The sequence below is a fragment of the Cuculus canorus genome, chromosome 1 (genome assembly GCF_017976375.1).
Source record: "Cuculus canorus isolate bCucCan1 chromosome 1, bCucCan1.pri, whole genome shotgun sequence".
Taxonomy (NCBI): Eukaryota; Metazoa; Chordata; class Aves; order Cuculiformes; family Cuculidae; genus Cuculus; species Cuculus canorus.
Window position 1 is genome coordinate 1,895,666 of NC_071401.1, and position 26,315 is coordinate 1,921,980.

General features: G+C 42.0%; 1 protein-coding gene across 3 annotated transcripts in view; it reads left to right on the top strand.

The window, feature by feature from the left end:
- The window catches only part of MYO16 (myosin XVI), a 394,275-nt gene that overhangs the window by 178,656 nt on the left and 189,304 nt on the right, over window positions 1–26,315 (top strand). For all 3 annotated transcript variants that reach the window (XM_054050575.1, XM_054050567.1, XM_009560753.2), the window contains exons 8-11: window positions 14,248–14,323; window positions 14,811–14,964; window positions 17,735–17,885; window positions 24,815–24,925. In XM_054050575.1, coding sequence (XP_053906550.1) covers window positions 14,248–14,323; window positions 14,811–14,964; window positions 17,735–17,885; window positions 24,815–24,925 — 492 coding nt within the window. The remainder of the gene's footprint in view (window positions 1–14,247; window positions 14,324–14,810; window positions 14,965–17,734; window positions 17,886–24,814; window positions 24,926–26,315) is intronic.

The following is a 26,315-nucleotide window of genomic DNA, read 5'->3' on the forward strand; positions in this document are numbered from 1 at the left end:
TTGTGGAAGGGTGCCATGGGTTTGGGATTTGAAGACCATGCCTGAACATGGCTTGTGCCTCTCAACATCCCACCTTTTCACTTTTCCTTCATCCTCACTCTCCCAGAACATGCTCAGTGCACCTTTGTTACAGTATGACCACTTCAGGTCATACTGAAGGGGCTGTGAAGAAGCTGGAGAACAAGTCTTATGAGGAGCAGCTGAGGGAACTGGGGTTGTTTAGCCCAGAGAAGAGGAGGCTGATAGGAGACCTTATCACTGTCTATAACTACCTGAGAGCAGGTTGTAACCAGGTAGGTGTTGGTCTCTTTGCCCCAAGTGACAGGTGATAGGACGAGAGGAAGTGACCTCAAGTTGCACCAGAGCAGGTTCAGATTAGACATCAGGAAAAATTTCATAATGATTGCCAGGCCCTGGCAGAGGCTGCCCAGGGGGGTGGTTGAGTCACTATCCCTGGAGTTGTTTAAAACATAGGTAGATGAGATGCTCAGTGATATGGTTCAGTAGTGGGCAGGTATGATTTGACTCTATGATCTCAAAGGTCTTTTCCAACTGAACAGTTCTGTGATTCTATGATTCTATTATCAAAAGCAAAACATAGTAGTAGATTGTTGCTTTGTTTCCAAACATGGAATAACCATGAATTTTCAGTGCCAATAGGTATTATATAATGTTAAAGAAGTAATACGTACTTGTCTTTATGTATATTTGTAAGGAAAAGCAGTCTCACGGATATTTTTACCATCTATAATATGTGAGAATATTATATTTAAAAACATTGAAAAAGAGCATGGGTGAATGATAAATTAATTACCCTATTATGTCAAAGTGTGTAGATCCAGTTAGAACATCTTTCTTGAACAGTACAAGATGTTACCAGTGTGTTGGAGGGTTATGTACAGGATATCCTTCTGGTACCTGAAGGAGGTACAAGGAAGTACGAGTACAAGAAAGCTGGGGAGGGACTTCTTACAAGGACATGGAATGATAGGACAAGGGGGAATGGCTTTAAATTGGAGGGTGAAAGATTTAGATTAGACATTAGGAAGAAATTCTTGATGATGGGGGTGGTGAGGGACTGGCACAGGTTGCGCAGGAGGTTGTGGCTGTCCCATGTCTGGAAGTGTTGAAGGCTGGGTTGGACGAGGCCTTGAGCAGCCTGATGTGGTGGGAGGTGTCCCTGCCCATGGGAGGAGGTCAAAACTAGATGAACTTTAAGGTCCCTTCCAACCCAAACCATTCTATGATTCTATGATTCTATGATTCTGATTTGCTTCGGTGACACATAAAAACTTCAAAATCAGGTTATGAGGGCAGCAAAAGAAGTCTCAGGAAATTAGAATATTGCCGTGGTTGCCTAGATAAATTTAACAAGGCCTTTTGGCCATAATACCTTCTTAATACTGTTACTGATGGCAGTTTGAACTCTCTTGTCTAATTCACATGCAGCATGGGGAGGGCTGATTTCTCTAATCCTGCTGCCTATGCACAGCAGAGTAGAGGCAGGCATCGTCACTTGGGTATCACACCACCCGTGCTGGAACCAATACCAACTGCGGAAAGCGACTTGTATTTCTCAGGCTGGCCCCTTAATTTGAATTTAGCACAGCAATCGCTTTTTGAACAGCTAGTAATCTGGCATTGGAAGTGCTGTCCCTGCTGGACATCTTCCAAGCTTCTGTGATCAGGAAAGCACACACTCGCCCTCCCTGTGGTGGGAATAAGCTACAGCTCTGACGTTTGCCTTGGGTACTTTGGCACAATTCCCAGGCACAAGCTGTTTCTTTGTTGTTTATCACAGAAATGTCATCATTCAAACCAGCTATCGGAGGCAGGCAGGTCACAACTGCCTCCTCAGTAGCTTAAACAGTACGTCTTCCAGAATTTCATCCTTAGGGGATGCTGCCTATGTCTAAACTCTTAAATTGCTAAATAAAAGCAGGCTAGAGATTAAGCCAGGCAACCGCCTGGCTCACATTCATGTTGTTCAGAGCTAGTTTCTTCTATAGGAGATTAGTCTTGTTTGTAGAGAGCTGTTTGGAGTGGTCCAAAGCAGAGTAAGGGATAGAGCTAACAGTTAAGCAGTATGGATTATAAGGGATACTTAAATTTACTCCATCCCACTCTTTTACTTAGCGAGACAGATTTAGCCTCTGGCTTTGAGGTTTAACAGTTTCATGATGTCAAAAAAAAAAAAACAGATAAGATAATTGTTGAACTTCTGAGTGTACCTCTCCAAGCGTTACTCCTGCACCAACAAGGATTTCCCATTAATAAATTGAAAATATCCCAAATAAATAAAAATTGTTGAGTAAGCTCAGATGCCTGCCTCGTGTTTCTTAGCATATTTTATGCATCCTGTATTTGGGCTCCACACTAAAAGACATTGAGGGGCTGGAGTGTGTCCAGAGAAGGGCATCAAAGCTGGTGAAGGGCCTGGAGAATGAGTGTTATAAAAGGCAGCGGAAAGAAATGGGGTTGTTGACCCTGGAGAAAAGGAAGCTGAGAGGAGACATTATTGCAGTCTACAACTGCCTTAGAGGAGGTCTCTTAAGTAATAGGCAGTAGGACAAGAGGAAATAGCCTCAAGTTGCACCAGGACAGGTTCAGATTAGACATCAGGAAAAATTTATTCGCCAAAAGGGTTCTTAGGCACTGGCAGAGGCTGCCCAGGGAGGTGGTGGAGTCCCCATCCCTGGAGTGATTTAAAAGACAGGTAGATGAAGTGCTTAGGCCAGGTATTGTTGGACTTGATGATCTCACAGGTCCTTTCTAAGCAAGCAATTCTATGATTCTATGAGTGCCATTTTGTGAGTATATTCTCCCTTAATAGACATTTGTTTGGCTTGTTTGCTTGGACTGAAACATACCTCTCTGGTTGTTTTGTCCAGACACAATATTTCTTCCATGTCATAGAAGGGACTCTATGCTGAAATCTAGGAGATCACCCTTCCTTACTTTGGGATCTAATTTGCTCACTGTTAACAAAATACATTAGTCATTTAGCTCAAATATGAATTGTAGTTGCATTTTCTTTTCTTTAAGTGCATATTCACCCCAGAATAGAAAAAAAAAATTCACACAGATCTTTAGAATATGCTCCAAGGAAAAGGAGATACCTAAACTCATTAAAGGAAATTAAATGTAATCTCATTCAAGTTTGGACAGTTGCAAGTACTGTTCCCCAGGACTCAGTGTTGGGTCTAGTTCTGTTTAATATCTTTATCAGCGACATGGATGAGGGAATTGAGTGCACCTTCAGTAAGTTTGCAGATGATATGAAGTTGATTGTGTGTGTTGATCTTCCTGAGGGTAGGCAGGCTCTACAGAGGAACCTGGACAGGCTGTATCAATGGGCCAAGGCTGATTTCATGAGATTCGACAAGACCAATGCCAGGTTCTGCACTTGGGTCACAACAACCCCATGCAATGCTATAGGCTTGGAGAGGAGTGGCTGGAAGGCTGCCTGGAGGAGAAGGACCTGAAGGCGTGATTGATAATTGGCTGAATACGAGCCAGCAGTGTTCCCAGGTGGCCAAGCAGGCCAACATCCTCCTGGCCTGCATCAGGAATAGTGTGGCAGGAAGGACCAGGGGGGCAATCCTTCCCCTGTACTCAGCATTGGTGAGGCTGCACCTCAAATACTGTGTTCAATTTTGATCCGTCACTATGTGGACAAAGAGATGCTGGAGTGCGTCCAGAGAAGGACAAGAAAGCTGGTGAAGGGTTTAGAGCACAAGACTTATAAGGAGCAGCTGAGGGAACTGGAGTTATTTAGCCTGGGGGAAAGGAGACTGAGGGGACACCTTATTGCTCTCTACAACTACCTAAAAGGAGGTTGCAGCAAGGTGTGTATTGGTCTCTTCTCCATGGTAGCTATTGACAGGACAAGGGGAAATGGCCCCAAGTTGCACCAGGGGAGAAATTAGGTTGGATATTAGGAGGATTTCTTTACTTAAAGGGTTCTCAGGCACTGTCAGAGGCTGCCAAGGGAGCTGGTTGAGTCACCATCGCTGGAGGTGTTTAAAAGACAAGTAGATGTCATAACTGGGGACATGGTCTGGTGGCAGACTTTGCAGGGCTGGATCGATGGTTGGGCTCTATGAGATTAATGGTCTTTTCCAACTGAATTCATTCTGTAATATTGTGACAACCATAGCACTTCCTTTGAATGCAGTTTCTGAACTTCCGCACATTCCACAAATGTTTTCAATGACAAGAGCCTGAAGAAGGGGGGCAGCTTGTTCAGCATTTCAAAGAGAATAGAATATAGGCAGTCAGGGAATGCATATTTTTCCTGTGAAGCAGTTGTAATCTCTCATTTATGGTCAGAAAATCCTCTAGAGAATGTTTTTTCCAGACATATCTCACCTTCTGTTTACGAAGGATTGTAGTGATAGGACTAGGGGCAATGGGTGTAAACTGGAGATGGGGCAGATTTAGACTAGACATAAGGAGGAACTTCTCATGATGAGAGTGGTGAGGCCCTGGTACAGGTTGCCCAGGGAAGTTGTGGCTGCCCCATCCCTGGAGGTGTTCAAGGTCAGGTTGGATGGGGCCTTGGGCAGTGGGAGGTGTCCCTGCCCATGGCAGGGGGCTTGGAACTGCACGATCCCCTCAAACCCAAACTATTCTATCATTCTATGACTTCCAGGGAAGAGGCAGCCACAACTTCCCTGGGCAACCTGTGGCAGTGTTTCATCACCCTCAGCATGAAGAATTTCTCCCTAATGTCTAATCTAAATCTTCCCCCTTCCAATTTAAAGCTCTTCCCTTTCATCCTATCACTTCATGTCCCTGTAAAAAGTTCCACCTCAGCTTTCCTGTAGCCCCCTATAAAGTACTAACAGGCTGCTATAAGGTCTCCCTGGACAAGAAAGAAAATTACTATAGCAAGTACTTAAAGAAAATTAAATTTATATTGATCACTAAGAACGTGCAATAATCTCAGTTTTAAAAAACATGCGTGTAAACACTGAGAGCATTAAAGTCGTTTTGTAAACTGAGGTTGTCTCTCATCTCCGTAGGAAGCTCAAACTTGTAAATCTGTTTTCTTATCATTTGGTATTACGTGAATCTGGCTTTACTTGCCTTAGTGTTCTGTTTGCAAAATTAACATTTGAATCATTTATAGAGACCTGAATATGTTGAGAGTGAAAGAAAGATATCACAGGCAGAAATCCCAAAATAGTCTCTCTGCCTGAGGAAAACATGTGAATTGATCTAAGGGAAATGCTGCTGCTCTCCTACCTGAGTCCAATCATGCAAGCCAAAGATGAACAAAAAGACTAAAGAAAAGAACCATAGAATCATGTAATCATGAAATCATAGAATCATATACTCATAAAACAGTTTGGGTTGGAAGGGACCTTAAAGATCATCCAGTTTCAATCCCTTGCCACAGGCAGGGACGCTAGATCAGGCTGCCCATGGCCCCATCCAACCTGGCCTTGAACACCTCCAGGGATAGAGCAGCCACAGCTTCCCTGGGCAACCTCAAGTCATCAGTGCGAGGTTGGATAGGGGCTTGAGAAGCCTGGTGTAGTGGGAGGTGTCCCTGTCCATGGCAGGGGGAGTGGAACTGAATAATCTTTAAGGTCTCTTCCTACCCAAACCATTCTGTCATTCTATGATTCATATAAATATATACATGTATAAATAAAAATGGGAAGAATACGTGAGCAAGATGTCTAGTAAGACTATTCAGACGTAAACTTTGAGAAGTGCCAGAATTATGATATTCTCTGTTGTATTAATAGAGAACGCCTAGGAACATAGCTTAGAAACACTTTTAATGACAGGATCACATGTTTTTCCCTAATTTATTTTCATTTTTTCTGTCTAATTGGAAAATAGAAATGTAGGTTATCAGTCCTGAAGTAAAGACTTTATTTCGGCTGTAGAAGAACTTTATGTGACCCTTGTCCTTTGCTTAGATAGGTGAAAACAGTTGTCCTTCTTTACTTGAACTATTTCAGAGGTTTCAAAGGCATTTCCTTAAGCCTTTGAAATTTAGGTTAAATGTGTCAACTGCAGAAAGGTAGTGTGATGTTTGGGGACCCTGGGTTCAATTCCAACTCTGTGTATAAACAACAGTCCTCACGGTTCGTTCCTCCCACATGTAACCCTATTTGTCCCATTGCCTCCAGTCTGTTCCATTCTTCTCTTTATTCTCTTGCCTTATTGTCCCATTCATTTGCCCGGCTTCATGTCCTTGCCACACTTATGTTATCCTAATCCTGATTTCCTTGCACAGCCAGCTTCTGCCCTTCCTTCTCTCCCTGGTTCCCATCCAAGCTTTCTCTTTTCTCTCCTTTGGCTTCATGCCAACCTTCTGCCTTTCTGCTATACTTATCCCCTTTTCTCACTTGCTCACAGTCCCATTCTCCCTTCTTCAATCTCAGTGTTTTTTCCTCACCATGTTACCCTATTCTTTCTTTTTCTTTTTCTGCTTGGTCTGTCTCTACCTGCAACCTGAATCCTTGCCATATCTCTCTTCTTTCCTTTCAATTTTTTTTTATTTCATGCTGTTAATTCCAAGGTCCAGCATTTTATCTGTGTTCCGTTCTATTTTTTCTCCTCCACTCTTTCTGCCCTGCTGTTAATCTCATTCCTGCAACCTACTTTTTCTAATCTGTTCCACTTTGCTGACTACAGGTGGTCATGGTCTCTTTCTTTCTGCACACAAATAGAAACAAATACCTTCCTTGTCTATGTTGTATTAAGATGGGAGGTATGTAATGAGTTGAAGATGTCATTTTCTGTGTCTAGAGCAGAATTGTGGATCAGATTTGCATTCGCAGAGAAAATACTACGTAGCCTGTGAATTGCATTGCTTTTATTTAGGAGTTAATGTATGAGACTTTGGCTTTAAGGGTGACTTGGTCTTCTAAAGCATACTATTGTGCAATGGGAAAGAAATATAAGACCTTCAAAACTCATTTCACAGTAACTCAAATAGTTTAATAATTGCCTTACTTCTAAATGTTGGGAGTCTCTGTCTTGGGATTTGCATCTGTTTGTTTGACTCCCCCGTAGCATACGTGAATACAGTTCCCTATCCTGCACTTTGCTGCTTAATATCCATGTTGCTTAGTGAAGTACTGATTATAACCTCATTCCATCAGTTAAACGCATGTCTCCAGTGTTATTCTAAGACGTTTTTCGCTGGATGACTTATCTGATCTTATTTATTCCATCTACTGAATATATGGGTGTAGGGAAATGTAAATGTTGTAAATGTAAGAGTATTGGGTTGTAAACAAGAGATAATCGTAGGCCATCTGAGTTGAACTTAATTGCTGCAGCTGTGAGATCCTGAGAAGTGGCCAGTCACTGAGGTAGCTGCTAACGAGGTGGTAAGGGTGTATAAAGCCTGATGTGGCAGAGTAGTGAGAAGACCACACAAAGGAGAAGACCACTCCAAGGAGGAGCTCAGGGTAAGAGAGCACTCCAAGACAGAGCAGCTGAGAGAAAGCGAGAAAGTTAGGGCACTCCAAGGAGAAGCTCATAGAGTACTCAAAGGAGGAGCTCATTGTTAGAGCAGCACCCAAACAGAGGCCAGGTCGTTGGCACGAACCTGGAAGGCGATGGAGAACAGAGGCTGGGAAGTGGGGTCCAGCTATCCGTAGCATATGGGTACATGAAGTTACAGAACTTCTGTCACAGAAGCTAAATAACAGCAGTGATAATGATAACAACGACAACAAAATCATAGAATCATAGAATGGTTTGGGTTGGAAGGGACTTTAAAGATCATCCAGTTCCAACCCCTCTGACATGGGCAGAGACACCTCCCAGCAGACCAGGCTGCTCAAGGACCTCTCCAACCTGGCCTTCAACACCTCCAGGGATGGGGCAGTCACGACTTCCCTGGGCAACCTCTGCCAGTGCCTCACTACTCTATGCATGAACAATTTCTTCCTAATGTGTAATCTGAGTTTCCCCCCTTCCAATTCAAAGCCATTCTTCCCAGTCCTATCACTCCATGTGCTTGTGAAAAGTCCCTCCCCGGCATTCTTGGAGGCCCCCTTCTGGTACTGGAAGCTGCTCTGAGGTCTCCCTGGAGCCTTCCCTTCTCCAGGCTGAACAACTCCAGCTCTCTCAGCCTGCCCTCATGTGGGAGGTTCTCCAGCCCTCTGATGATCTCTGTGGCCTCCTCTGGACCTGTTCCAACACTTCCATGTCCTTCTTCTGTTGGGGATTCCAGAACTGGACACAGGACCCCAGATGGGGTCTTAGAAGAGCAGATTAGAGAGGGAGAATCACGTCCCTCCACCTGCTGGCCACGTTTCTTTTGTTAGTAATAATAAAAGTAATAATTATTGAAACTACTTCTCTGATTTATATTTTCTCATTGCAAATCTTTGAAATATCCATGTGGCTGTTAAAACAGAGCTACTGATGCTGGTTAGATTAACATTTAGACCTATCATGGACAATACTATTAAAAGTGAAGTCTTTGATTTATCCATTATAATCTAAAACCTGTAAGAAAGTGCTGGCTATGATTTTTTTCAGATTGAAACTTGGCTAAATTTTGATAATTTTCCAAACAGATAAAAAGAGGAATATTCTTAGCCTGCAGAATTGATCTTCTGCATAGTATAAAGTCTTCCAATCATACAAACATTGGAGCTCACAAGTGTTGAGCATTTTTTCCCACATCCTCCTCCCAGAAGTGCTTCATTTTTGATTGCTTGATTTTTCTACCTAATTAAAAACCAATAAAAAAAATCATACTCAGAGGCAGCAATGCTTGCAAACTGCCTAATGAAATCACATTGTGAGGTAAATGTGCATATTTCCAGCCCAGTGAAATAAGTTTAGCCTTATGAGCAACTGAAAACTGTTTTTTACAAGTGCAGATGTTGCCCACCTTACTTGGTGGTGGAGACTGCTGATAATAATGGTGTAACCAGTGGTATTTCACGTGTTTTGCCTAGGGTTTTGTTATGTTTAGTGAATCAACATATTTAGGGAAAAAATGGCATTGCTATAAGATTGAGGGAGATGATTGTCCCACTCTCCTCCACACTGGTGCAGCCCCATCTCGAGTATTATGTGCAGTTTTGGGTGTTGCAGTAGAAAAAGGATATCAAGCTGCTGGAGAGTGTCCAAAGGAAGCCACAACATTGGTGAACAGTCTAGAGGGGAAGTCGTATGAGGCTGAAGTCACTTGGTCTGTTCGGCCTGGAGAAGACCAAGGAGAACATCACAGCAGTTTACTGCTTCCTCACAAGGGAAAGAGGAGGAGCAACAATGATAGGACCCAAGGGAATGGCAGGAAGATGTGCCAGGTGAGGTTTAGGTTGGATATTAGGAAAAAGTTCTTCACTCAGAGGAACAGGAGCACTGGAACAGACTCCCCAGAGATGTAGTCATGGAGCCAAGCCTGACAATATTCAAGAAGCATTTGGACAGTGCCCTCAGACACATAGTGTGAATGTTTGGATTGTACTATGTAGTGATAGGAACTGGACTTCATGATCCTTGTGGGTCCCTTCCAACTCAGGTCACTATGTGATTCTGTGTAAACACCTTAGATATTAAAATAGTACTTGGAGATTTCACTGTTTCACACAGCAGGGTGAGATTTATGGTCAAAAAAATGATACTGATTTTGATCTAGTATTGTCGATCCACTAGTTTCTCACTGTGGATGAGAGTAAGCTGAGGACCACATCCAGAGGAAGTGGAAATGGAACCTGAGAAGTTAACAGCAGGTGGAAGGAAATCACAGCAAGAGAGTGGGGAGGTCTTAGTCAAAGAGATGAAGGAATGGATGTCAGGAAGGGAAAGAAAAATAGCATTGTCCCCCCAAAAGGGATACGACCACCAGTAAAACTGTAGAAGAAAACAAGTTGACGACATACATCTAAGGAGCCTGGATGTCTCAGATAAAAGGAACACAGAAAAAAGGGCTTGAAGGATAAGAAGTGATGGGGTGGTGTGAATAAAAGATGAATGGTGAACCAGGTGCAACTTTGAAACAGAGGAAGAGGAGCATAAAGAAATGTTGATTTTGACAAGGAAGAAAAGAGGAGGGCTGAAGGAATTTACCGTTGGGTGTACATTCAAATTGGATGATGCATATTCATTGCTTTGCAAAGAAGCACATCAGGACATTTGCATAAAACCCCCAGCTTTCTGAATTTACAGCTTACGCAGGTGTCTCCCCAGTGGTAAAGACAAGGGAATAAATGATGTGTGATAGTGGCACTGGGACTTGGATAATAAGAGTTCAAAGCTCAGCCAGATCCAGCAGCTCATCCTTTGCAGTTGTTGGAGCAGATGGAATGTCCTGTGTGTTGCTTCAGAGGAAAATATCTGACCATACAGGAGAGGAAAACATTTTTCAGGGCACCAATTCTACTTCCCCACTAATTCACTAACTGAAATGACTTGAGAGCAGTTTGGAGCTCCTTTTGCAGCCTGAAGTGAATAGGGAGATTCTTTCCAATCTCTATCACGTCTTCATATTCCATATTTCCTACCCCGTTACTGCAGCCGCTTTTCTGTGTCAACAGGCCACAGTCACTCAGCTGGCCAATGCTCCTGAAGAGCTGAACCTGTGGTTTATGAAACTGAGCATTGAACTTGCTTAGCTAACATTTAAAGTGTGGTAAAACTTGGCGGGGGAAAATGGTATTCGATGGGTTTAGAAGTGCCTGTTGCAGTAAATTTATTTCTTCTGCCTTTCTTTTCCATATGGCTTTTTATTTCCATTGTTGCACTCCATGTTTCATTAGGTTTAAAGAACGATTCAAGTCCAGTGCTTCCATGTCCAGCCAGTGTTTTTTCTGTTCATCTGTGTATGTTTTTCTAGCTCCTTAGATGATAAAAGTTGCTCCCATTAAAGAGAATTGCACTTCATTTCTTTGTAATCATAGAATCATAGAATAGTTTGGGTTGGAAGGGACCTTAAGGATCATCTAGTTCCAAACCCCCTGCCATGGGCAGGGACATGTCCCACTGGATCAGGCTGCCCAAGGCCCCATCCAACATGGCCTTGAACACTTCCAGGAACAAGGCAGCCACAACTCCCCTGGGCAACCTCCTCCACTGCCTTGTCACTCTCATTGTGAAGAAATTCTTATGTCTAGTCTAAATCTGCCCCTCTCCGGTTTATACCTACTGCCCCTAGTCCTATCACTGCAAGCCTTTGTAAACAGTCCCTCCCCAAGTTTCTTGAAGCCCCTTCAGGAACTGGAAGGTCACTCTAAGGTCTCCTTGGACTCTTCTCCAGGCTGAACAAATATTTTTTGTGATATCTCCTAAGAGGACTAATGCTCAGGTTCACTGTAGGCAGGCTGGTTTTCATTTTCTACTTCGTATTTTGGGAAAAAAACCCAAAGCTCTTATGGTGTGGTGGTGGTCTTCCTGCACACCTGACCCTGCATTCAGTCTTGCTTATCAAGCTCAAAGTTTTTACATGCACCCCCCCTTTTATTTAATCTTGCCTATGTAAAACTGTAATTAATATTTCTTCATGTAATTTCATTAAGAATGAAGATTCCCCCATCCATAAATATTCAAACTATGAAATATTGTCATTTTATTCTTAGAATATACAATATTGCATTATATTTTGCAGTTACTCTTAACCTTTTCATATCTACTTACTGATGATCTTCAAGGTCTACTGGATGATCTTTAAGGTCCCTTCCAACTCAAACTACTCTATGATCTACCCTCTCAGGCTGAGAGAGTTGGGGTTGTTCAGCCTGGAGAAGAGAAGGCTGCAGGGAGACCTTAGAGCAGCTTCTGGAATTGAAGGGGGCTTCAAGAAAGCTGTGGAGGGGCTTTTTACAAGGGTATGGAGTGATAGGACAAAGGGGAAGGGCTTTAAATTGAAAGGGGGAAGATTTAGAATAGACATAAGGAAGAAATTCTGCATGATGAGACAATGGCACAGGTTACCCAGGGAAGCTGTGGATGCTCCCTCCATTTAAGTGTTGAAGGCCAGGTTGGAAGTTTCCTTGAACAGCCTGGTCTGGTGGGAGGTGTCCCTGCCCATGGCATGGTGGTTGGGACTGGATGTTCTTTAAGGTTCCTTCCAGCCCAAACCATTCTTGAGACTCTGCAGTTGAAATACCTTTGGAGAGTGGTAATTTGCTGTAATTAGTCTAGAAATATTTGTATGTGTAAGCACAGTTCTGAAGATCTGCCAATTAGATTTTACAATATACCTTCTAAAACATAAGTGAATGAGGTTAAAACTAACACTGAGAGTTTTACAATATCCAGAAGCAGGAAATAGAAATTAGCAGTGACCTGAATACTTTAGTCTTGGTGATGTACATCAAGGATTTCTGGCAGGACTTAGTTCTTTGGCAGCAAGAAACACTGATATTGCAGCATGGAAGAGACTACTTGTGGCATTTGTCCAGAATGTTAGTAACCCAAAAAGCCGTGTATTGTTACTAAACTGAAAATGCATTTACCCTCCCCCCTTTAGTAGAAACTACCACTTTTCAGAATGGTTGTTAATGAGATTATGGGACTGCTGCTGATTTAGTCAGCTCAATGACTAAGCATGTTCCATTTTTCTATAAAGGAAAAACACAGGAATGTATGTGTTGAGAGTTCTCAGTTGGAAACAGGACTAATTGGATTTGGAAATAAACCTGTTATGGTTTCCCCCCTGCTTCCACACTTTGCTGAATTTTCTGCTCTTCCTGCCAGAATGGAAAACTGAGGGGAGCAAGATCTTTTTTATTTTTATAGAATTTTTCAGTGGTATTTTCCTGGTTTTCTGTGATTAGAAGTTTTATTTGGAGGGCTGTGGTGGTGTTGCATTTATTTTTATTGAAATTATTTCTTTCCTTTTTAGACTTCATTTAATTATTGTTTGTTTTGGTGCCAAGTTACTATCCTTTTCCTTAGCTGCCTTCCAATTCTGGTCCTATTTGTCTTACTCTCTTCTTCTGCTCTGAAGAATCTTTTCTTTTACACACAGTTTATTTTCCCCAGTGCTCCTCCTGGCCTACCCTGGTGCTTACATTTACATTTTAAATTCTGTTGGCATTAGCATATACCCAAAAGTGCAAACAGATCTTTCATTTAGTTGAGCTCTATATTGGCATTCGAAATCTATTTTTTGCTCCTTGTGCAGTTTCTTACTGCTTTCTGACTAACTAGTTTGTCGGGGTAGACATAGAATCATAGAATCTCTTGGTTGGAAAAGACCTTTGAGGTCATCAGGTCCAACCATACCTGTCCACTACTAAACCATATCCCTCAGCACCTCATCTACCCATCTTTTAAATATCTCCAGGGATGGAGACTCAACCATCTCCATGGGCAGGAGATGGTTTACTAGTGCCCGAGAACCCTTTTGGTGAAAAATTTTTCTTGATGTCCAATCTGAACCTCTCCTGGTGCAATGCTGGGCCACTTCCTCTCATCCTATCGCCTGTCACTTGGGAGAAGAGACCAACACCCACCTCCCTACAACTTCCTTTCAGGCAGTTGTAGACAGTGATAAGGTTTCCCCTCAGCCTCCTTTTCTCCAGGTTAAACAACCCCAGTTCCCACAGCCGCTCCTCATAACCCTTCCTCTCCACCCCTTCACCAGCTTTGTTGCCCTTCTCACTTTAGTACTGTCTTTAATGGAGAAATATCTCTTGAGACTTCAGTGCAGCGATGGAAGATCTTGGTAAAAAACAGTTGCTTACAGCAGTCTTGCAAGAATTGAAAGCGTGTGAGACTTTTTCATTATAGGATATTCTACTCTACTCTACTCTACTTTAATTGCTCCCATTATTAATACATTAAATTCATTTGGTAAACATAAGATAAATGAGCAGATTTCAACTGCTGACAAAGAACAGATTTACCTCTACAATGGCTGTGAGTCAGACCCTTTTGGCAGCGATACTACACAGTTGTTGAATTAGTTAGGCATAAAGAAATATTTGTGATCTAAGTCATTACAGGTGATGATGGAAGGTTTCTTCCTTACTGGTGTGGGTTTGTTTACATCTGTAAGGATGGAGGGAGATTTTAGGGGTGAAGTTATGCTGAAGGTACACTGAAAAGGTAAGAGAATCGTATTTTAGTCTGCCTTTTGTGATTTATAGCGATGTGTGTAGAAGCTGCAGAAAGTTGTACTTTTGAGGTGTTGCCTAAGGTCTATCCCATGATTTGAGCTTGCACAGAGAGGAATGAATAAACTGAATGACAGTTATACTGCTCCTGTCCCACTTCTGCCATTTGAAATGCCCCTTTCTGTGCCCCTTTTAGACCAACCTTGTGAAGCTGCTTTTGATGCACTGGGCAAATCCCAATCTTCTTAACTGCAATAATGAAAAGCCTTCAGGTAGGTGAAAATTCATGTATTTATTAGTTACTGTGTTAGCCCGTTTGTGTGGAAGGTATAGACTGCAGTTGAATTAACCATATTTCTAGTCTGCAAACGCTTCTGTAAGTACAAGACATATAAATCTGGTTTGTAGAAATGTAAAATGTTTCAAAAGGATTTCAGCACATGCTTTCATTGAAATACGGAGTCGAAACCTGTTGTGTTGCTTTTTCTGAAGTCCTATGAATTATTGAATGTTACTTCAGTTCACTACACGGTGAGAATGGTTTTGAGGTTTTGGAAATAACAACTTAATTCCATACTGAACTTACTTTGCCTTTGTCTCAGTTATTTCAAGTATTATTTTATGGTTGATATCTAATTAATTTGATTTTATCTAGCCGGATGCTTAATCTTGATTTTACTCTCACCTAGAGATTTTAAATGAAAGGAGATTTTCTGCACTGTTCTCCTTGACTGATATCTTGGTGTTCCAATGTTTTAGATGTTGCAGCTTCTGAGTTTATTGAGGAGATGCTTCTGAAGGCTGAAATTGTTTGGGAGGAAAAAATGAAAGATCCTTTAGCTGTTCCTGCTTTATCTCAAGAAGAGCCATATGAAGAGATCATCCATGATCTGCCCACAATTTCCAATAAACTGTAAGTGTTTCTATTGTTAAGGATGATGTAGTGAGGCCAGATTGTAATTTGAACTGTACCTCTCAATCTGTGAATCCTATCTGCATGTTCTTGGAGATGTTCAAAACCCATTTGAACATGGTCCTGGGCAACTGGCTCTATGTCACTGCTTAAGCAAGGAGGTTAGACAAGAAGACCTCTAGATCTCTCTTCTGATCTCAGTCATTCTATGATTTGGTGATTACGTGTAATTTGATGTGTCAAGTAACTATTTCATTTTGGAAACCTACTGAATTGTGTTTTGTATTTGTGTCTCTCATGCCTTTTTGTCAGCCTAAATCATAGAATCACTGGAAGGCTGCTCTAAGCATCCCCGAAGCCTTCTCTTCTCCAGGCTGAACAACCCCAACTCTCTCAGCCTGTCCTCATAGCAGAGGTGCTCCAGCCCTCTGATCATTTTCATGGCCCTTCTCTGGACATGTTCCAACAGTTCCATATCCTTCTTCTGTGGGAGATTTCATAATGGGAGAAAATACTCTAGGTAGGGTTCTGAGAAGATCAGAGTAGAGGGGAAGAATCACAATATGATGTCTTACACACCTAAAAATTTTAATAACTGTTCTTCAATATAATATGCAAGAATTTCCTGGTTAGCTATGCCGGTAGCAACAATCCTACCTTGTTCAAATAAGATTACCTTAGATAAGTCTCCTTTCTGTCTATTATGCAACATTATTTTGGCTTATGTCTCCCTTTGTGGTTAATTATCTATTAATTATCCATTAATTTTCATTTTAAAAGGCAGTTTATGCTAATCCACTCGCCTACATTAGCATATAATCTTCTCTTGCAGCATCCTATAGTTCAATTTCAAATGGCATTGCTTAAGTTCATCTTGTGACTAATAGAAATACATAGAATCATAGAATAGAATAGCTAGGGTTGGAAGGGACCTTAAAGATCATCTAGTTCCATATAATAGAAATATTAATAGAAATATTTTGGTAAAACCCCACTGTTTTCTGGAAAACTTCTGTTTCAGTTTGTTTTATTTTTCACAGTGACTTCTTGAACTTGAGTCATAGTTAACATAGTTAATTTTAATGTGTTCTCTCTTTCTTTTAAACATTCACATTTATGTGGTAATATGAATTATTTGTCAGTATTTCCATCATGTAAAGTCATTCTCCCCCTCTACTGCACTCTTGTGAGACCCCACCTGGAGTATTGTGCACAGTTCTGGAATCTCCAACAGAGGAAGGATATGGAAATATTGGAATGGGTCCAGACGAGGATCATGAAAATGATCAGAGAGCTGGAGGACTTCTGCTATGAGAACAGGCTGAGAGAGTTGGGGTTGTTCAACCTGGAGAAGAGAAGACTCCAAGGAGACCTTAGAGCAGCCTTCCAGTACCTGAAGGGGGCCTCCAAGGAAGCTGGGGAGGGACTTTTGACAAGGTCATGGAGTGATAGGACAGGGGGGAATGGCTTTAAATTGGAGGGAGAAGATTTAGATAAGACATAAGGAAGAACTTCTTCATGATGAGAGTGGTGAGACACTGGCCCAGGCTGCCCAGGGAAGCTGTGGATGCCCCCTCCCTGGAAGTGGCACAGTGGTTGGAACTGGATGGGCTTTAAGTTGTCAGTGTGGTGTCATCTGCAAACTGAGGGTGCACTTGATCTTGCTGTCTGTGCCATCAATCAAAATATTGAACAGCACTAGTCCCAGTACAGACACCACTTATCACCCTTTTATTTCATTTAGCTGTGTGTATCATCCTGTGTATAATCCTGGTTTATTTTGATCAGTGATCAAAATCATGTAACTTTGAATAAAAATAAGATTTTTTATTTTTTTTTAAATAAGTTAAGCATCTGGACTTTATCCCGTAGTGGAATGCCCTATTCCCACATTCCCACACTGTCTTCACTTTTCCTTTCAAAGAAATTATGCATGTATTTTGGCAAGGAGCTGCTGTACACTCCATGAGATTGTCTCATTTGCGCTGTCAGAGCCTAGACAATTATTTTTGAAGATGTTTGTGTTCTCAGCTCCTGGGCTTGATTCCTTGCTAATTCCTCTGGATGCAAAACACTGCCAAATTCATCCAAGATTTTGGCACTGTTGTTTTTCAGAAGTGTGATACGGTCTGAAGAGTCTGGAGAAAAAAACATCTCCACACATGTAAGGATAGGTTTAACTTCCATGGGAACAAAGAGTGTTGTGTATCATTGCAAGTAATTTCAGGAGTCGGCTCTTTGCTCGTTTTTAGCACCTCACAAATTCAAACAAGCTTTTGGTCATAAAATATCCCCTTTGATGTTGACTGATTAAGAGTAAGCTAAAATGTGGTGGGATTTGATTTTATTAACTGCAGTGGCAACATCTGTATCAAATTATTTAAAACATAGTATATTTCAGAATGCAATTGCGTAGGTTAATCGTGTATTTTAAATTCAGTTTCCAAATTGGCTATTGATTTGCCAGCCTGGTGCTGTCAAAAGCAGACTCATGCGTATCCTCTCTGGCTTGCTCAGTTCTGCTTCAGCAAAAGATATCCATAAAGGTGAATTTTAAATCAAAGTGGTTTGATCTGTGTCTTTTGGAAAAGACCAAACAGTTTGTTTCTCACCAATTTATTTTTATTTCTTTTTGTACTTGGACTAGGAATTAGTATCTCATCCCCCAAGTGTATCTCAATTTTGTGTTCATGCCACTCACATATGGCAATCTTTTGTTTGTCTGACATCTTCAGGAGGAGCCTAATTGCTTTATTGATTCTCTTTGTAGCAATCCCCTGGCTTTACCGATCGCCAAGCAAGACAGTTTGCTGGAGAAAGACACCATGTTTAAAGACGCAGCCAAAGGCTTATGTAAGCAGCAATCTCAAGACAGTACATCGGAAAATGTCGCTGCGAACACTACAACCAAACTCGAACAGGTAATGCCCTGCAGTGGCTTGAAATGTTTCTTAGTCCTTAGGTCTGGAAATTTTAAACTCAGTGAAGCTGAAGACCATAGCAGTTTTTTTCCCCTCACCATGCAGTAACGTGGATAGGAGGTTCAGAGAGCCGTCAAGTCAGTCTTGAGACTAAAGAGGTACTCCAATGAAAATCATCATTTCAAAAGGGAAATGCAGGTTGACTAAATCTAATTCACAGACTCATAGCATCTCTAGGTTGGAAAAGACCCTTGAGATCATCAAGACCAACTATACCTGTTCTCTACTGAACCAGGTCCCTAAGCACCTCATCTACCTGTCTTTTAAATACCTCCAGGGACGGGGACTCAACCATCTCCCTGGGCAGCCTCTGCCAGTACTTGATAACCCTTTTCATGAAGAAATTTTTCCTGATGTCCAATCTGAACCTCCCCTAGTGCAGCTTGAGGCCATTTCTTCTCATCCTATTGCCTATCACTGGGGAGAAGAGAGCAGCACCCACCTCACTACAACCTCCTTTCAGGCAGCTGTAGATGGTGATAAGGTCTCCCCTTCTCTCCCTGATCACTCCCTGCAATCTGTCTGGCCCTGAAAAGATTTCCCTCTCTGCAAATTTAACAGCTGCTTCCTGACAGCTACTGGTGGTAGCTCAGGAGCTGCAGCAGTTGGAGCACGCAGGGCTTCTCACAGAATGGATTTGCTTGGAAAGACCGTTAAGGTCATCGATTCCAACCATCAATCCAGGCCTGTGAGGTCCACCACTGGACCATGTCCCCAAGTGTGACATCTACTCGTCACTAATTACCTCCAGGGATGGGGCATCCATGACTTCCCTGGTTAACCTGTGCCAGTGACTCACCATCCACATTGTGAAGAATTATTTCCTGATGTCTAATTAAATCTTCCCCCTTCCAATGTAAAGCCATTCCCTCTCATCCTATCACTCCACGCCCTTGTAAAAAGTCCCTCCCCAGCTTTCTTGGAGGCCCCTTCAGGTACTGGAAGGCTGCTCTAAGGTCTCCTCAGAGCCTTCTCTTCTCCAGGCTGAACAGCCCCAATTCTCTCAGCCTGTCCTCATAGCAGAAGTGCTCCAGCACTTCTTCTTGCATAATCTTCGTGGCCTCCTCTGGACCCATTCCAGTGTTTCCATATCCTTCTTCTGTTGGGGGTTTCAGACCTGGACACAGGACTCTGGGTATGGTCTCACGAGAGCAGGGTAAAGGAGGAGATTCCCCTCCCTCGCCCTGCTGGCCATGCTTCTTTTGATGCAGCCCAGGATGTGGTTGGCCTTCTGGGCTGTGAGTGCACGTTACCAGCTCATCTCGAGCTTGTCAGCAATCAAGAAGTCCTTCTCTGCTCTCAATCATATCATCCCCCATCCTGTGTTGAAACTGCGGATTGCCATGGCCCAGGTGTAGGACCTTGCACTTGGCCTTTTTGAACCTCATGAGGCTCTCCAGCCCCACTTCTCCAGCTTGTCCAGGTCCTTCTGGATGACTTCCCTTCCTTCTGGTGCAACAACTGCGCGTTGGGAGACACTCAGCTTGGTGTCATCTGCAAACTTACTGAGTTTGCACTCGATCTCGCTGTCTGTATCACCAATGAAAATACTAAACAGCGCTGGTCCCCATACGGACCCCTTATGTAGATCTTAATTTTCAGAGATTGTATTTCTAAATAACCCTTTTTTTGTGTTTTTTTTTACCCCAAAATTTGGGAAGTAAAATTTTTATTTAGTGCCGATGCCAAAGGAAAGCTTTGAACAACCCCTTCCTTTTATCCCTACCTCTTGGGTGGACTAATTCTAATGAGTTTCACTCTCTTTTATTCTTACCAGTTGCTTTCCAGTCTACATTCAAAGCAATCATGTACTGTTTAATTTTTCAATAGGATCTGTGGAGTCATTACTTGGATTTTATGTTCATATATTATTGAAATAGATCAGCATGATATTTCCTATGCTTTGTGTCAGAAATTTCATACATTCTTTGGCAACATGGCATGCAGATTAGCCCTTTGTTGGGGGATCAGAGAGAAAAAAAAATCATCTTGTTAAATCTGAAACATGCATTTTTTAATAGAGAAAGCTCGTAACTTTTTTGGCTTAGAGAAACCGAACAGCTCAAATTTATATGTAGCTCCAGGGGTTTTTTTAATTGCAAAAATAATGAAAACAAAACCTTAAAAAAGTATTATTTGTCATGAAGTAAATTTTTATTGCATGAAGCACTGGAGACCAGGATCAAATGACTGCATTGATGCAGCATTTAGAGTCTGTCTTGGCTTGTATTAGCTTCTGCTTTTTCCCAGGTAAAAGATGTTCTTTGATCATCTGTAATGTCAAGGTTGGTACTGCCAAAAAAAAGAAGCAGCATGAGTAATTTCCAGAATATTATCATAGCTGGCAATTTCTCTTTCTTTCAGCTGGGAAGGGTATTTTTCTGATAGCGGATTGAAATTACTGGCGTGGAATTGAATTTTGTATTTCATGCTACGAACAAATACAGATTAAATCTTTTCCTTTTCTTAATTGGGGCTTTTTAAAAAAAGTATATTTTGTCTGAGGCTTATAATTCTTGTTTACATATCATTGGCCATGTGAGCCTTGTGATAGAGTATCCCCTGATGCCCTTTTGATTGTTCTGGTATCACTTATCACATGCGCAAGGGACATCCATGTATATTGCAGCATTACGCATAAGAGCTATAATGCATAATTATTTCAGTGAGGCAGTGTTTAAAACAACAAAAATCATTAGAGATTATTATCTGTGCTTGTTGTTAAGTAGATGCAATTTAAATCAGTAAATAGAGAACTTCATTGGTATTATTTGAAATCTCAAAAACTAATAACTTCCAGACAGGTAGTTATATCGGAATGGAATCTGTATTTCATAGAAAAATAGAATAGTTTGGATTGGAAGGGACCTTAAAGATCATCTAGTTCCAACCCCCCTGCCATGGGCAGGGACACTTCCCACGGAATCAGGCTGCCAAGTCTCCATCCAACATGGCCTTCAACACCTCCAGGGGTGGGGCAGCCACAACTTACCTGGGAAACCTGGGCCAGTGCCTCACCACTCTTATCATGAAGAAATTCCTCCTTATGTCTAGTCTAAATCTGCCCCTCTCCAGTTTATAACCATTTCCCCTCATCCTATCACTACAAGCCTTTGTACGCAGTCCCTCTCCAGCTTTCTTGTAGCTCCTTCAGGTACTCGAAGGTCATTATAAGGTCTCCTTTGAGCCTTCTCTTCTCCAGGCTGAACAAGCCCAACTCTCTCAGCCTGTCCTCATATGGGAGGTGCACCAGCCCTCTGATCATCTTTGCAGCCCTCCTCTGGACCTGTCCCAACAGCTCCATGTCCTTTTTCTGTTGAGAATTCCAGAACTGGATACAATAGTCCAGCTGAGGTCTCACAAGAGAGGAATAGAAGGGCAGAATCACCTCCCTTGCCCTGCTGGCCACGCTTCTTTTGATGCAGCCCAGTATACAGTTGGCCCTCTGAGCTGCAAGTGCATGTTGCCTGCTCATGTCAAGCTTCTCATCAACCAGCACCCCAAGTCATTCTCTGTAGGGCTGCTCTCAATCACATCATCCCCCATCCTGTACTGCAAACATGGATTGCCCTGACCCATGTGTAGGACCTTTCTCTTGTCCTTGTTGAACCTCATAAGGTTCACGCAGGCCCACTTCTCCAGCTTGTCCAGGACCCTCTGGATGACATTCCATCCTTCTGGTGTGGCAACTTCACCACTCAGCTTGGTGTCATCACCACACAGCTTGGTGTCATTGATGACTATTTGTCTTTTATGTATTGTAAAATACGCATCATCCAATCAGTATGAGAGCCACATCCATGCAGCTGGGCAAAAAAAATAGAGAAAACTCATCTCTATACTCAGAAAATTAGATGAGAAGGACAGAATTTGAAGTAGACTACAAAAAAAAAGTTATTATAATAACATAAATTACTTTTACCACTAGGGCAAATTAGTTGTCACTTTAATGCGTTTAGAGTTTATAATTTCTGTGTGATTTATTTGCTCCCTGAGCTGTGAGTTTTGATGTAAAGAGTGTTAGAAAACACTGAATCACCAAATCCTTAAATCTGTAGAAAACAGAAGTTAATGGAAAAAGAATTTCAATTCCCTATTCAGAGTTTAACCGAGGACTTCCTATTTCTAACCATCTCTCTATGGAGTCAGCATCTCTGACTGTACTCAGATTATGAAATAAAACAAGCCAGGACCTGTTCTGTGGCCTAGGGCTACGTGGGATGAGACCGTGCAGAGCTATAAAACAGAACTCTTCTCTTTCAAATGATGGGGCTATCCCTAAACATCCTATGGGAAATAGAATGTTGTGGATGCCTCCTGCCTGGAAGTGTTCAAGGCCAGGTTGGGTGGGCCTTGGGCAGCCTGATCTAGTGGGAAGTGTCTCTGCCCATGGCAAGGGGTTTGGAACTGGCTGATCTTTAAGGTCCCTCCCAACTGAAACTGTTCTATGATTCTGTGAAATAACCTTTAACATTAACATGTGACTTGAATGACACTCAGTTATTAATTGTGTGAGTACTAGCTGGTAGGAACCAAGAAAGGACAAGGAATTGTGCTAGCAGTTCAGAAAATATGGAGAACTCCAGGGCACTACTCAAATCCAAACCCTGTGTTATTTACAAATTAAGACGTTTGTCTCTAGTATTGTATAGGTTTAATCATTGTAGAGATAGATTAATCATAGCATCATAGAATCATAGAATTGCTTGGTTGGAAAAGACGTGAGATCACTGAGTCCAACCATATCTGTCCACTACTAAACCATATACCTGAGCACTTTTATGTACATGTCTTTTAAATACCTCCAGGGATGGGGACTCAAACACCTCCCTGGGCAGCCTCTGCCGGTGCCTGAGAACCCTTTTGGTAATGAAATTCTTCCGGATGTCTAATCTGAACCTGCCCTGGTGCAGCTTGAAGCCATTTCCTCTTGGCCTATCACTTGTCACTTGGAAGAAGAGATCAACACCCACATCTCTACAACCTCCCTTCAGGCAGTTGTAGACAGTGATAAGGTCTCCCCTCAGCTTCCTTTTCTCCAGGCTAAACGACTCCAGTTCCCTCAGCCAGCTCTCATAAGGCCTGTTCTCCAGCCCCTTCACCAGCTCTGTTGCCCTTCTCTGGATGTGCTTCAGCCCCTCGATGTCCTTCTTGTAGTGAGGGCCCTCAAAAATGAACCCACGAGTTGAGGTGTGTCCTCACCAAGGCTGAGTCCAGGAACACAATCACTTCCCTCGTCCTGCTGGCCATGATGTTTCTGATACAGGCCAAGATGCCATTGGCCTTCTTGACCACTGCTGGCTCATACTGAGCTGGCTGTCAACTGATACCCCCAGGTCCTTCTTGACCAGGCAGCTTTCCAACCACTTTTCCCCAAGCCTGGAGTGCTGCACGGGGCTGTTGTGTCTGAAATGCTGGACCCAACACTTGGCCTTGTTGGACCTCGTACTGTTGGTCACAGCCCGTGGCTCCAGATCCCACTGTAGTGCCTCCATACACTCAAGCAGATCAACACTTCCTCTCATCTTAGTGTCATCTGCAGACTTAATAAGGTTATGCTCAATCCCCTCAGCCAGATCGTCGATGAAGGTATTGAACAGAGCTGGATTTAACACTGAGCCGTGGCAAACAATATTTTGATACTGGTATTCAATACTATCTTTAGAAGAAAAATATTAATAAGTGTGATTTAGTGTAGAAACAAAATCATATCTCATTCATCCTGCTTGTTTATGAGTGTAGACATCGTGATGTTTCCTCCTGGTCACCTAAAAACTGCATGGAAATGAGTGTTCGTATGTGTGTTTTCAGTATCTAGAAACATTGAGATGAAAAAGATTGTTAGTCACGTGCTGCTGCCAGATGCTGAGGGTGTTGGGTTGTTCTACCAGAAAGGGCAGTGTCTACTTTTCTCCTTAGCCTTCCTCTTAAAGAGAACAATAAACCAAATAAGTTTCATCTTCATTGTCCATCCTTGAAACAGAGACCAAGATAGTATTTTAGTAATCTCTGAATAACCAATTTAAATAATTCTGCCATTGTTAACAGGAGAAGTTTTTGTTTCTAGGTATTATGCTGAGATGTAAAAATGTTTTTTTGGGGCTGACATAAAAAAGGAATCAAGCTACATTTTACATGTGGATCATAATTTACAAGTATCAATGTTTATTTTGTCTTTAATCAGATTTTCCTTATCATTATTCTTTTTTCTTCTGTCTTCTATTCTTTTGTATTTCTTTGTTTCTGTAGCATTTATTTGCTTTGCAGAGCTTATATTATTCCTCCTAAATCTCAAAACTGTTAAGCTCATTTCATTCACCAGTTATGGCTAAATAGCTGCTTCTGAATCTCTTCCAGTCTCCTTGACAACATGATTTTCACTTCTTAATCACTTCCATCTATTCTACAGGAAAAATTCTAATAGAATTAAAAAACCCATGTGATGAAGAATAGTTTGAGAGCTTTGTTAAATACTGGGCAATAAATAGATGACAAGTGCACTAACTTTGATAGTCTTAATTTCTTCTGCCATAAACATTTAATGAAGAGAACAGGAGAATTGCATTTGAGCTGGGAATATTCATGGGCTCAGGGTTGGCAAATGGCACTCAAATAAGGGTCTTTGTTCTTATGAGCCTGTCAGACTCATAAGGTTATATACCTTAATATTTATATTAATTATAATGTGTTTCTCTTGATTGAGAATAATGATGTGTAATTGTTTGGAAGGAGTTACAGCTTCCCAGTTTCTAGTTTCCTAATGCATTTTCTTCCATAAATTCTAGTGATCTAGGTTTATATTTTCAGTTAGAATCTTGCAGAATAATTGGCTGTGAAGTTACTTTATTTCTCTAATTTGTGTTTTCTAGATCAAGCTAATGCCCCCAGCTCCAAACGATGACCTGGCATCTCTGAGTGAGCTAACAGACAGCAGCCTGCTTTACGAGATTCAGAAGCGTTTTAATAATAATCAAATATATGTGAGTTTCTTTTCATTTACCAACAGTTAAGCTTTCAAAGAACAACAGATAAGTGAATAGGAAAAAGATCACTAACACAACTACTTGCCCAGCACTCATGACTAATAGTTAAATGTGTGTGTAAGCCCTGCAATTTCTCAAGTTTATATAGGAAAATCAGAAATAAAATATAAAGTAACACTTCAGATAGGTTTGGATAAAACTCACGTGTGTTTCTTTTGTACACCAAGTGGTAAAAATTGATAGGCACAAATAATCTCTCCCAGACTACCAAAAGGTTCCTCCATCTTTAATATTATGTTAACTTAATTTTAAAAGAACACATGATTAGAATCATTGAATCATAAAATGGTTTGGGTTGGAAGGACCTTAAAGATCATCCAGTTCCAACCCCCCTGCCATGGACAGGGACACCTCCCACTGGATCAGGCTGCCCAACGCCCCATCCAACCTGGCCTTGAACACCTCCAGGGATGGGGCAGCCACAACTTACCTGGGCAACTTGTGCCAGTGCCTCACCACTCTCATTGTGAAGAAATTCCTCCTTATGTCTAATCTAAACCTATTCCTCTCCAGTTTATAACCATTGCCCCTAGTCCTATCACTACAAGCCTTTGTACACAGTCCCTCCCCAGCTTTCTTGGAGGCCCCTTCAGGTACTGGAAGGTCTCTCTAAGGTCTCTTCGGAACCTTCTCTTCTCCAGACTGAAGAACCCCAATTTTCTCAACCTGTCCTCATATGGGAGGTGCTCCAGCCCTCTTATCACCCTTGTAGCCCTCCTCTGGACCTGTTCCAACAGTTCCATATCCTTCTCCTGCTGAGAATTGCAGAACTGGACACAATACTCCAGATGAGGTCTCACAAGAGAGGAATAGAGGGGCGGAATCACCTCCCTCACCCTGCTGACCACGCTTCTTTTGATGCAGCCCAGGTTACAGTTGGCCTTCTGGGCTGCGAGTGCACATTGCTGGCTCATGTGGAGCTTCTCATCAATCAGCACCCCCAAGTCCTTCTCCGCAGGGCTGCTCTCAATTACATCATCCCCCACCCTGTACTGAAACTGTGGATTACCCATGTGTAGGACCCTTCACTTGGCCTTGTTTAACCTCATGAGGTACACACAGGCCCACTTCTCCAGCTTGTCCAGGTCCCTCTGCATTACATCCAATCCTATATGTATGTATGTATCTTACTATTCACATACACACGTATAAATACTTATATATGTTATCATTTGCTCCATCTTATACCAGAAGCAATGTATTTTAATGTATCAGATTTGCATAATCAATACAGCATTTTTAAATACTGTCATCCATCCCTTAAAAAATTTCTTGGTGAAATGATGTGGCAGGCATGTCACATTTTTGTAGTTTTGTGATAAATTAC